General features: G+C 41.2%; 1 protein-coding gene across 1 annotated transcript; it reads right to left on the reverse strand.

Annotated features, from left to right (window-relative positions):
• Positions 1 to 385: 385 nt before the first annotated feature.
• Positions 386 to 11,236, reverse strand: fam163b (family with sequence similarity 163 member B). The gene is made up of 3 exons (XM_084729473.1): positions 10,946 to 11,236; positions 2,765 to 2,880; positions 386 to 1,342 (listed from the first exon to the last, which is right to left on the reverse strand). The coding sequence occupies exons 2-3, from the start codon at positions 2,855 to 2,857 to the stop codon at positions 899 to 901; spliced, it is 537 nt and encodes a 178-aa protein (XP_084585599.1). The 5' UTR covers positions 2,858 to 2,880; positions 10,946 to 11,236; the 3' UTR covers positions 386 to 898.
• Positions 11,237 to 13,714: the final 2,478 nt, after the last annotated feature.

The following is a 13,714-nucleotide window of genomic DNA, read 5'->3' on the forward strand; positions in this document are numbered from 1 at the left end:
GTGTTGGCCTGTACTCTCTGACTTTCTGACTGTAGCTCTCCAGGCCCTTTGGTTCCCTACTGAAGACACAAATCTTAAAAAACGCCTCATAAATATATAGCTTCATTTATAAATAAAGGCTTACTAATTTCCTAAAATATCTGGTCACTGTAGTTTCATCGATCACTCAAACAGGAGGAAATAGTGCATTTGCATTTGTTGGGGTCTAATTTCATTCATATTTGGTACAATTTGGGGCAGCAAGACAGTTTATATGGGACTCCGTGGGACAGAATAATTGTTAGCAGGATACATTCATTGCTGGTTTTGGTCTGCTAATTGGATTTGTTAGACCTGATCAGTCCTTTAAAAAAGACTTAGGCCAAACAACTGTTAGCTAGTTAGCTAGCTAGCTAGGCATTAACCTCATTTAGGAAATGTCCTATTTGCACTTGACATTTATTTAGATTTTTTTTCCCCTCCATTTCTGTCTCTCATATGGTGCATTCAAATAAACTAAATTGGTGTTAAATTGACTGATGAACACTTAAATTGTAAATTGCCTTGTTTATACTTTCATAAATATTGATTGGCTCTTTTACTAGCTAATTAGGAAACAAGCTAATTTTCTAAACGAATCAAGACAAACTGATCAGTTTTAAGTCAAAACCGACTAAAATTAGTCTGTTCAAGTCTGTCAGAAACAAATGTTTGCGATCAGAAATGCATTCAGCTGTTAGCAGTTGTTCCAGTGCTGCTAGGAGTTGTGTTACATCACCCAAAAGCCCTCAGCGTTGCAGTGTACAGCACAGTGTGTTAACGCACCCCCAGCACAACACGTATATAACATGTTAATTTACTTTAGTGTGTTTGTAGACAGTAGACTGACGAGTCCATGCAGACTGCCTCCTGCCTGCTCCTAGACGTCGGTGCTGACACTGTGGGTGTACACTTCCCTCATGGTGACGGAGCGGATGAGGTTCAGCTTCTGGTAGAAGCTGGCAAGGTCCATGGGCAGTTCCAGGTCCTGCTGCTGCACAGTCCTGTAGCTGATCCTGCGGCCGCCGTTGCACAGCCTTTCTGGGTGCTGCAAGTAGAAGGGCAGCGAACAGCGGGCGCAGGACGGGCAGAAGGCGTGCGAGCGCTGGCACCTGCGCGGTGGCGGTGTTGGGGAGAAGCTGGCAGGCCCGTTGGCCTCAGTCAGGAAGGTGGGGGGGTAGCTCTCCGGTTCATCGCCATAGTGCTCCGGCGTAGGAGGTGTAGGGGGAGCGGACAGAGCCAGGGGGCGGGTTGGCGACATGGTGGCGAGCTCTGGTTCCTCCTCTTCCCCCTTCTCAGACTCCTCCCTCTTACAGCAGTAATACTTGAGCATTAGGAGAAAAAACAGAATTTTTTTAAGGTTAACACTGACGTGCAGGATTATAAAGAAAAGACGTGAAGCAGAAGCTGATAATTACTGGTAATTCAAACGACACAATAGCTGAATACAAACATCCATCGAGTCTTGAGGACTGAGTCGTTGTTGACACATTTGAAAGTGGGTTAACCCCGACTTTAGCCCAGGGGGTTGCTGGCCCTGCTCCGGAGCAAGATTAGCCCTGAGTTTGTGGGGTTTTCCCTGAAAAAAGAAGGATACTTGAACCCTTTTGCTTTGGGCAACAACTCATTCCCCATCCATTCTGCAGCAAACAAGCATGGCCTCAGATTTGGAGGTGCTGACTGTCATCCCGTCTGATTCACATTCAGCTGCAAACTGCCTCAGTGCATGCTAAAGGTGACAGTCTGAGGAAGCCAACAGAGCTGCATCATCTGCAAAAAGCAAAGACCCGATTCTGAGGTTCTCAAATCAGACACTCTCCTCACACCTCATCAAAATCCTGTGCATGAATGCCACAGGATCCACGATAAGGGAAGACAAAAAATGTCCTTGTCCTGACTTTGTACTGAGAATACGGACATAGCTCTCCCTGTGGTTATACAAGGACCAGATAGCTTGTAGCAATTACCCTTTTGCTTTACTTCTGCAGTACCCTCCACAGGACTCCAAGTCCACAAAACTCAGTCCCCCAGTGTTCCTCTGTTAGGTCATCTGGGGTTTGACTATCGGTGTCAGAGCCTCCTTTCCAGCACCTTTGAGTAAATGTTCTCAGGAAGGCTGAGCAGTGTCAGAGGCACCACCACGGTCTGCCACTCCACACACAATGTCCATTACCTCCATGTGACACTGAAAAGGTGTGTCAGCCAAGACAGCCCAACAATGTCCAGAGCCTTCAACGTCTCAGGGCAAATCTTATCCACACCCAGCCTGTTGCCTCTGCGGAGCTTCTTGGCTCCCTCAGAGACCTCAGCCAGGGATACAGGTAAGACTTCCCTCGAGTTTTTGGACTCTGCCTCCTCCACAGGGGACGTGTTGGTTGGGTTTAGGAGTCTCTTTTCTCCGTCTCTTCTACAATGGAAGGTTTGACCATGGCCGACTCGGATTCTATGTCCCCAGCTTCCCCCTGGAGGAGTCCACCAGACATTCACAGTTCACCTTCACTACACATTTGAGTTTACTTGGTCTGTCTGGCAGCCTTACTTGCCATCTGATCCAACTCACCACAAGGTGGTAATCAGATGATAGCTCTGACCCTCTCTGACTACAATAACAAAAAAGATGAGAGTGTAATCTATCATTTGATATATTACATTTTCTGTAGAACTATAATTATCCAGATGGAAAAGTAAGTGTAGCAGCTCTCATTTTTCAATGAAAATCAGTAAGTCAATAGTAAAACAGTCATACCTGCAACCTACATAAACACAGTACAGCAACGATGGTCAGTAAGATGACTGTAGCCAGAATTCCTCCTGCGATGACCACTGTCCCGGCTGACATTCGAAATCCTCTCCATCAACAGCCTGCAGGGAGGAGGAGGAGGGGGACAAAAAGGATGAAGAGAGAAGAAGAGGAGGACAAGAAGGAAGGTGGCATGAGAGAAAAGTTAAAGGAAAGAGGAAGACGAGAAAAACGAGAAGGAGGAAACAAAGGAAAGAGTAGGAGAGGAGATGAGAGGGGAAATGGACCAAAAGGAGAGAATAGTTAGGAGGAGGATGAGAGGGGAGTAAAAGAGTGATAGAGATAAAGAAAGAGAGAAAGGGTAGGGACCGAGGCACAGGTCAGTAAGGACAGAAATGAAGGAACAGATGGAAAGAAGATAATAAGAGGGAGAGAAGAGGGAGAGTCAAGGAAGAGATGGATGGAAGAAGGTCAAGGAGAGAGAGAAGAGGAAAGACGTGATAAGGAGATAAGGAAATTGGTGAGGAGGAGAGAGAGTACTGCGACAGTGATAGGAAACGAGGAGGACAAAAAAGAGACATGGGAAGAAGTCAGGAGAAGATGAGGAGAGAGAGGAAAAGGAGAGAAGTTGGTAAAATTAAAAGATGAAATGAGAGGAAAAGGTGAGGGAAAGGCAAGGAGGAAAATTGAAGGTGGAGTAAGACAGGAGAAGAAGAGAAAGGTAGAAGAGGAGGAAAAAAACAGGACAAAAGTAGGTGAGAGAAAAGGTGTGAAGAGGAGAAAGAGGAGGAGGATATGAGAGATAATGATGTTACAAAGTTTTATGACTCTAATGTGCAGCTCCAAAATGTTTAAACTGCTTTCTCTTGCCAGTAGCCATTACTGAAAATATTGCTGATCAATTTATTTTTTATCTGTTACGACTCAGCGCACATTTTTGGCAGTAAGTTCAGTCGCTCACAGTGAGCCAAATATTAGTAAGTCTGATCTTCATCCTGTCTGTAATGGTCGCATATGTGGCGAAGCATTTTGCCATTTTACAAGACAGCGAACTTATGTCTGCCACTCATTATTTTTTAATTTCTTAACCAAATGGTTTTTATAGACATAAAACTTTTGAAAGGAATTAGATATAGTTTGACGTTTTGGAAAATCCCTTGTTTTGCTTTCTAGCAGTCAGAGGAGAAAATCAATATTACTCTCGTCTGTAAGATAAGTTTGAAGCTACAGACTGGTCTTTGTGCTTAGCTTAGCACATGACTGGAAACAGGGGAAAACAGCTAGCCTGGATCTGTACAAAGGTAACAAAATCCACCTACCAACGCCTCTAAAGCTCACAAATAAACACATTATATCTTGTTTGTTCAATCCGTTCAAGAATCAACATCTTACTTCCTCTTTTGACATAATCTGATGGGATGGTGGATAAATATCATATAACTTTTAAGGACATTTTGCATGCCATGTCTTTTTTAGTTTGAGCTTTTTGGGTGTCATTTAACACAGTTTAATCCAGCGTATTTTATGAGCTTTGGACGTGGTATCAATGGTCAGATGACCTTTGTCGTCATGGTGATCTTTTTCACGGTTAATGCTGTGAAATGATTGCACTTTGGCCAAGTTTAGGCACCAAAACTACTTGGTTAGTTTCAGGAAAAGACTGTTGATTGTGTTCAAATAAGTACGTTAGTTGCGTAATTTAAGTTACTTAAGTAAGCTGACATACATTATGTATGCAACATTAGTACAAGTTACACACGTTAACTTATGTATTAAAAAATACCTCAATGTTGACTTAAGGTGTCCTGAGATAAAGTCCTGTTTTTGTTTGACTATCGATGCACCCCAACCTCCTCAATTCACAGACTTTCTTCTTCTTTATACTACATCACCTGACATTTTTTTCTGTATGGCAGTCACGTGTGAGACGACATGCAGTCTCTGCATAAGTCACAATAGACTAAATGGCATGACATGACAAAGGAAAAGCAGAAAAGGCTTGCACGAAATTACATTGCCTGACAGACGAGAGACAAACCGGTCCTTCACACAGCCACTATAGTTCCTTGTCACATAAACAAAAAAATGCATTTGAACAAATGACAAATGTTGTCATTTGTCTCATGACATGAGTGTCTAAAATTACCACTAGAAATGAACAAAAAAAAATATCTTTTAGGGTAATGGCCATTTTGGGGGTTACTGGAAAGAAAGGCCAACATAACAGGCTCAACTCTGGACAAACAAGTTCCCTGCATGTGTTCAAGTATCAAAGGTGAGAAAGCAATTCCAACAGTTTCTGTGTTCAGCTGAATCTTGAACTGTGAACCAGAGGCTTTTTTGCTTTTTTGTTTATTTACACGTCTTAGCAAGGCCTGTCATATATTGTAATTTTCTGAATAATTTAATGACAATTGGAACTTCTGAGGAAAACTAACCTAAACCTAATCTAAAGGAAGGAATCTTAGGAAACAATATCTGTAGTTAGGGCAGCATCCCTTTTCTATGATTTCTAAGCAGATTTGCGGATGATTATTTGCAGTGAACATAGTACATATTTACATCCTTGGAACAGGGGTGAAAATCTAATATCAACTATGGAGGGGACAGTTACATTACATTTTCTCAAGAGCAGTTGAAGGGGGTTGATGTAACTGTCTTCCTAGCACACAACAGCTAACCAACTCATATAAAGAGTGACCTGAGATTCAGTGCAGTGAAAATGATGACTGGTGACAAATAATGTCCAACATATTATGGAATTTGTTGGAATTACTTCCTGGGAGTCACCCACCAACAACATTTCCCAGGATGGTGTGGCCTATGCTCTGGAAAGTGTCATTTGCATTGATTCTAGTGGCATTGAATTGTGTGTGTGTGTGTGTGTGTGTGTGTGTGTGTGTGTGTGTGTGTGTGTGTGTGTGTGTGTGTGTGTGTGCGCGTGTGTGTGCAGATTTAAATTAGTTATGACTCTGGGAAGACGTTCAGAGTTTTTAATGAAGGTGACAAAAACTCCAGACAGGCCTTGAGGCTCAAAGACATTTATTTTGTTAATGAGATAGAAATGTAAATATGCATCTAGTTTATCTTCAGCATTTCAGGAGCTAACTGCATTCCATTAAACATTTAGCTTTTTTTAGTTGAAGTCTGAGTGCTCCCACAGCAACCTGACAATTAAACAATGAGGCAGTCAACAGAGCGCGAACCTCTGCGAACAACAAACCGCTCTCCAACCTGCAGAGATGCAGCTTCCACGCTTTAATGTTTGTCTTCCAACACATTATGGATTAAAAAAGATAACTGATTCTACACCTTCATCAGTGTTGACATGTGTGAATTTAAAATGTGCCTATTTACACCCAGGTGAGAACAGGCACATGGCAGCTATTCACACCCCTAGCCCCCGTTTGCCTATAAAAAGCAACAAAGTTTTTTTTTTGTTTTTGACATTAAGAACAATGCATGTAATATTTTCTCTGGATGTTTTTCAAGAGGAAAATGAAAGCCACAGGAAGTGGTAAATATGGGACGGTGATGATTTTTATGCAGAAGGAGAAATAATTTTGGGAGAGGTGACACGAGGTTCTTGTCAGTTTTCCTTTTTTCATCACGTTTGAATGAGGATAAGTCAAGAAGTCTGTTTTATTATCTCCTTGAAATTACATTATTAACTTTCCCTTCATGTTTTATGCAGCGGATGTGGTCCCAAACCAGAATTAAGCACACATTAGCAAATGTAAAATAAAATCAAAACACTAAAGGGACACTAGCAAAGGTTCTTCAACCTTTAATGTGATGACAGACGGAAATTTCACCAGTGTGTTCCCCCCGTAGGTTTCTGAACTATTGTGCATAGCAGTGAAATATCCTGCTGAAGAGTGAAGTCGCTCATCCCTGATGTTAGAATAGTATTATGAATTTAAATTATGAATTGCTGATTTTCAGCTTTCCCTCATGTTTTATACAATAAATCAGGAGCCAAAGCACTGTTAAGAAAATGTGCACCGATGAATAGTGAAACACCGGCAGACGGATGCAGACAGTCACATGAGAAGAGATGTGACTAAAGTGAAGCCATCATCATCATCATCATCATCATCATCATCATCATCATTTCTTCTGTTTCCTGTGTGGGTGTGACGAGGGTCAGCAGAAGTGTGTTGTGTCATGGGATGCATGTCTATGATGCAAATGGAGCTATACAGCTGACATGCCGTCCAACATGACAAGAGGACAACAAGAGGAATAGTAATAGTCGAGAAAGGACAAACCATGATTGTAGATGAGGCTTTTCACATTTTGCTCAAATTTCACGGCCACCATATGTTCCCCCACATGCAAGGCAGGGGAGAGTGAGGCAAGGTGTTTGCAGTTTGCATGCTATTTAGTGATTCCGCTAAATGAATCTAAATCCTACACACTGATCCTTAAAATGTGGTCTGTAATTACAGGTGAAAAAGTGTCGTGTGGGTTTAGGTGATGTCTACTGAATTTCCATATGAAGATACTGTTGATATGGTTTTTATATACATTCTTTTATATGTGTTATATGTATGTATGTATGTATGTATTATGCATACTAATTACAAATTTAGACAGCACTGTATGCTGTTTACAATGTTTTGCATTGATGGAATTCATCACTCAATTACAACCCAAAGCATGATATGTACTGAAAAGTTACAAACATTGCAGTTGTTTCTGTGCAGGTTTTCGAATGAGATGTCAGTATAGGGAAGACATCTCAGGGTGGTGTGGTGCAGCGTATACACAGGTATACTTAACATAACTGCTTATTTTTCAGTTTTCATCTGATCAGTTTTTCTTGGGAAGGCTAAGGCTTGACCCACCCTGCTCTTCCTCTGATTCACTAGTACTCGTTGCCTTCACTGGACTAAGGAATAAAGAATACTTAACTCAAAATGCATACATATGTAGTGGTCTTTAGGGCAGTCTTGAGTGGAAAATCTGCACCTCTTCTGTGGCTAATATCAAGTTCATAATGATCACTACTCCCTGAATTCAAGTGGCAGAAGTTAAGTGACAAAACACTCCCGGTCCACTTCTGGGTGAACTAAATATGCAAGATCAGTCTTGCGTGTCACAGGTTATTAAATTAAACGAACAAAAATTTCCTTCAGCACCACTACATCACTAGTCCTGTTGTCATATATTCCTCTTTTACTTTTACTAACATTTATATGTAAAAAACACAAGTCCAGAAACAATGTGTGTGTGACCTTGAATAACCTGCAGACCTCATTGAAAAGGTTTAATAGGGAATAATCCTTCAGCAAAAGGATGGGATCATTCAGAGTCATCTCAAAACTTGAAAATTCTTTCAGGCAAAATGAAATAGACCTCAAACCTCTCTGTATCCCTGTTTTTTTCATTCCACAAAACTGCTTTCAGAACCTTTCAGACAGTTTTTAGGCTAGAAGGTTTTACTGGAGCACCATGATGTGTAACAAATGACTTCTGGGAAATTTGCGACAGAGCAGCAAAATCTCTCACAATGTATATTTGAACTTGTCGCCACTCAGAGATTCCAGATACACGACCGCCATGAGCTGCCCCTCTCATCAGCACCCTGAGGATCAACCCATCACTGGATATTGCATTGTGTTTCCATAGCGACACAGCCCTGGACATCAGCATCCCCGAGGGCCAGAGAGTCATTAACACCCACACAGCCAGTCAGCATCACACACAAATCACGGGGCAGACAACACTCAAAGGTCAGCACCCATCTATCCATCCATCCATCCATCCATCCATCCATCCATCCATCCATCCATCCATGCAGGTTATATACAAGTGAAGAGCTCAGACAGAGTAATAAGCAGATACATGAGAGTAAATATACTGTTTAGAGGTGGAGTAAGATAGAAAAAAAATTATTTATTATTAGAATTACTTTTCTAACTTAAGTCTATACAGGAGTAGATTTTTGATCATATTACTAGTTGCTCTCTGAAGATAAAAGTCATTTTTATTAATTCTTTCATTGCTAATGCAGGTTATATAATACAGGATGACAGCGGCTCCTCATTTGAGTTTCTGTTGGCACATAAAAAACTTTCCATCCTAATTTTAATAAGTCTGATTAACAGAGATAGTTTAAAGTTGGGTGATTTTCTGGATTTTTTTTTTTTACTTACAAGTCAGAATAAAAGAGCAAAACTGACAACGAATTGGTGATTTTAATAGTTATTATGGCACTTTAGTGATGGTAAATGTTATCAAATGAAGCAATAAATTCCTTCAGTGTGTGCTATATTCACAAGAAAACTGGGTTTTCCTGCTCATAGAGTCTTGCAGCCATGCCTTCATACACCAGGATGCATTGCAGGTGAGCTTGTGACTCCCACACAAATGTTGCTGTGTATTACCATTTATTACTAGATAACTGGAGAAAACATAGCTTCAGGTGAGAAAAATACTCATCTGGGACACCCTCTAGCAACCCAGAGGTGAAGACTAGAAATCAAAGCTGGAATAGCCTGTAGTTCTTCCTTTCATCCAGTGACATCACCGGATGAAGAACAACAGATTTGCAGCAGAAGAACTTTGTTTGCTCGGTGAATAAACACTGAAGAATTTATTGCATCAGTTTACTACATTTACCATCAACACTGACCACAGATCCATATGTAAAGTGTCACATTTTTCCTTTACAGGTGCAACGCTGGTCACTCTTAGCACTAACTATAAACTTGGTTGTTTTAAACTAGTTTTCGACCTGTGGGAAGAGCAAGAGCATGGGGACAGCTTCATCTGTGCAACTTTGTCCACTTTAATGTCAGCTTCGGCAGTAGGACAAGTGACCACTGACCACAAATATGATACATCATCTCGCTCTCCTCCGTCATATCACTCCGGCAGTCTTCACCATCACTTACGTTTCAGGCAAGATGCACTATATCATGTAGTTCCTGCGCTAAATATAGGGACAGAATGCCATATTTATACTGTACATACTTCATATTGCCATTAATTAAATTATGCCAGGTAATCTATTACGTAGATCTTCACAAAATAAATCCTATCTTACACTAGTTTTATCATAATACTTGCAGCTCAGACACCTTTTACCCAAAATAAATCACAGTAAATGACTCCAAATGTCCTTACAGGAGTGTTATATCATAGAGGAGGTGACTATAAATTCTATGTTGAGTCAGAGCCATAGCTACCATTATGAAAACTGAGGTCATCTCTTTATGTTTTTTGGCTTAAAAACAGACAATTAAAATATATTCCAATCTGACGGCTTTCAGGCCAGTAATTAATTAAAGTGATCATATTTCTTTACCAGAAATTTATTGAGACATTGGACCTTCATATTGGGAAATAAAATGTATAGACAGTTTAATTGAACAGTTAAATTAATTAAAATAAAATTTAAAAATAATTGAAACATTAGTTAGAAATTGTATTGGGTGTCTGGTCAAAGGATTGGGAGCAATTGAGCAGGATTATACCTGTCACAACTGACACTGCTACACAACAAACCAACATTACCATTACCAACATCAACAAGTCATATGACTGATTAATCCTGTTTGTGGAGATTAACCGTGTATTTACAGTGGACTCTGGTGCGACGTTTTACGCGTACAGATGGCTGTTAAGAGCTGATCAGGTTCGCTTTAACATCCACACTTTAACTCTTTCCCTTCAACAAGTTCCAGCATCCTTCCACTCACGTTTCAGGGGTGTGAGTTCAGCATCAGCACCACAAACACACTCTCAAGCTCGACTACTACATCAGCCTCAATTACGCGTTCCCATCCCACGAATGATTACTAGGTGCAGGTTAACATACATCTCTTTACTTTATTTGACCGTCATCTGCAGAATACGATTGAAATCAATTATTGATTTGTGTGCGTAAAAGCGGTGGCGAGAAAATTATCCATCAATGATGCCCCAAGAAAACTGTTTTAATCGAATAATCAATTAAACTTAAGTGTGCAATTTACTGAAATTTACGTTAAAAAAATCTCGGTTGGAATGCTCTTTCAATCGGACTTGGTGATTTAACGCATTTAAAAGGCTTTCCAGCGCCATGGCACAAACCTCTTACAAACCGTTTTTTGGCACTTTTTGCAGTTAGACCCACTTCGCTTCGCAGCGCACCGCAGGAATCACCGACACTTCCACACAAGCAGCTGATAGTCTTACCCATCACATTAGTATTTGGATCGTCCCATGTCGTCCCCCGCGGCACCTCCAGCTCGGGGCGCTCCGGTTTGCGGACAGCAGAGGTGACGGTGAGGAGAGTCGAGTTTCAGCTTGGAGAGGTGTAACCAAACCTCTGACTCTCAGCTGACAGCAGCGTTTTACATCCACACGCACATCTGACCTGTGAGAATGAGGAGCAGAGATCTGTCTCGGTGCGTCAAAGAGGGAAACCTGTCTTCACATTTCTTCTGTAATTTACCAAACTGCGCCGTTCCACAGCTGGAGACGCTCGGGTTGTTGTCAAGAAAATCTGACAAAAGTTTTACTTCATGAAAAACTGTTCCTTTCGTTGTTTCCTCTATTAGTTTTCCATTAAGTTAAGAGTTGTTATCGGCTTTCGATGAAAAAAACTGTCCAAATTAACTACATCCCAAATCCTGAAATATTTCCTCTCCTGGTCCTCTGGTTTCCTCTTAGCTCAAACAAAACCTTGAAAAACCGATAAGCAGCTGATTCAAACTCGCAGCAGGAGGAGTTGTTAGGACAAAAGCTCGGCTCCGCTCATAATTAATTGGTGGATGTATGTTCTGCACAGATCCGGTCTCATCCTGTCTGTGTTGCAGCGCTGACCTGACTGGATGTGACCGTGCGTCACAGCAGCGCGCGCTGCAGAAGTACCTGAAGGATGCAACCAGGTGGCTTCAAATCCAGGTTGCAGAAATCTTCATTTTAGCCTTTAATGAATCCACTGACATCTTTCTGCTAATGGTGGAATTCGACATTGTTTTCATGGGAAAAAATATGGATAAAAAAAAGAGAAGTCTCAACTTATGGACATTTTTTAAAAATTAGGGAAAACAACATTTATGCTTCACACTCTTCTCCTGAGTCGCACCTACAGTCACAGGTTAGCTTCACTGTTGGCGTCTCACCTGTGCAGGCCTGAGCCACATGTTCACAAGATCTGATCTGGGATCCAAAGCCTTAGAACATTCTTGTGAATTACAGGTACTTTTGACATGTTGTCCTGGTAAACTATTCATCATGTATGGATGTTATTTACTGGCAGTGGCACTGGCAAGATTATTAAATTTCATTCATAAACAATATAAATATTAGAATATATGAGTAAAATTCAGAAAATTAATTAATGAAGCTTTTGTCCACAGAGGCCTCTAGAATTGACAAAATATGATAGCTCCTTGTAGCAGTTTTAAGCTAACTACAGCATGCTGCTGCTGCCCTTTTTATTATTTTCACCCCTGCCCCTCAGACAACCTGAGTTTCATTGCCAACAGGCATGGGTTTTGCCAGTTTGTACCCTTGTGCCCCATCCTATCCATGTGCCATTCTCAGTCCATCCAGTTCAATGCAGCAAAGCTAGACTATGATCCCTCACTGGCTCCCCACCTGTAAACACAGGTGTATTTGTTGTCATAAGAAACTGGAGGTTCTGCTGTCAGGAATCAAACCTAAAAATGGAGGATTTCAATTTTTGTGACTTCCTTCCATGAAAGGATGAAGGGACCGACCTGTTCTTATCCATACTTATCTATACTTCTCCTTCTTCTCCCTATATATATTTATTTGCAGAATATGGCACAGTGTTCACCTTGTCCACCATGTTTCTACAGTAGCCCACTGCAAAAACAAACTAACAAACTAAAACTGGCCATGGTAATCTGCAAGCTCACCGCTAGATGCAACTAAATCCTTCACACTGGTCCTTTAAGGCAGAACATGGCTTTCTCCACTTTGCCAAATTGTCTAAATGTGTCCATAAAGAGAAGGGTTTCCCTCTTCTGTTTGTTTCTGTTTCTTTCAGTGTTGTCTTGGTTTCAGTCTTGAAACCATCACGCAACACTAAAACACCACTGAAATCAAATTAAATTAATAAATCAAAACTAAAGGAAAGTTTTCTACAGTCTGTAAACAAAGCATCAATTCACAAAAAAGCAGAACTCTGTGAAAATATTTCATGTTTTCTGGAAGACACCTCTGACTGGACAAAATCTGAATCAATAACGTCGGTTTGGTGCTGTGTGCTTCTCTCTGTTCACCGTCTGCCTCTCTCTGTGCTATCGCTCCACTTTGAGCAGCACCAAGAAAAGGCGAGTCCAAGGGAGGCAGAGAAAGAAAAGATTTTATTGCATAAATTATTCAGAGGTTAAAGCAGGCTGAGATTCCACTGTATTGTACAGACATGAACGTGTAATATTAATGAGTGGAGACGTTAGAGGTTATTTCTCCTCTTTTCTGCTGCTCCTGCTGCGCTTCAACACTTCAGCATCCAGCCGCTCCCACAGGAAGCCGCTGCCCTGAGCAGCAAAAACAGACTTTCAGGTCAAACCTGGACTCACATAGCAGAACTTCACCGACACGATCGGACACTGTGACTTTTATTAGGCTGTTCAGTAACAGGAAAGCAAGAGAATCAGAATCAGCTGAGGAAGTCCATGTGGTGGTCTGTGACACCAAATTTTTGTGATGTAAAAGGAACTTGTGCACGATGGCATTTGTCAGTTGTTGCGATGCCGAATAAAATAGTTATATGCCCCAAAACCTCGAGGAGGATGGATTGGACAGATAAGTCAACAAACCATCTGAGACTGGTATTTATCTTCCATCTGTGTCTTCCAAACCTGTTTGATCAGCTTGTCATCAAGTCTCTGCAGAAGCCTGACAACAACCTGATCATTTGAATCAGGTGTGTTGGAGCAGGAAAACATTTAAAACATGCAGGACAGTGTGCCTTGAGGACCAGGGTTG

Source organism: Lutjanus erythropterus, chromosome 10, assembly GCF_056507025.1.
Source record: "Lutjanus erythropterus isolate fLutEry1 chromosome 10, fLutEry1.hap2, whole genome shotgun sequence".
Taxonomy (NCBI): Eukaryota; Metazoa; Chordata; class Actinopteri; order Lutjaniformes; family Lutjanidae; genus Lutjanus; species Lutjanus erythropterus.

What these genes read in the sequence shown, in the direction of transcription:
- fam163b (XM_084729473.1), bottom strand. Translation starts at nt 2,857, where the DNA reads ATGTCAGCCGGGACAGTGGTCATCGCAGGAGGAATTCTGGCTACAGTC. An exon ending in TGTGTTTATGTAGGTTGCAG is followed by an intron (nt 1,343 to 2,764) that starts GTATGACTGTTT and finishes CTAATGCTCAAG; the next exon opens with TATTACTGCTGTAAGAGGGA.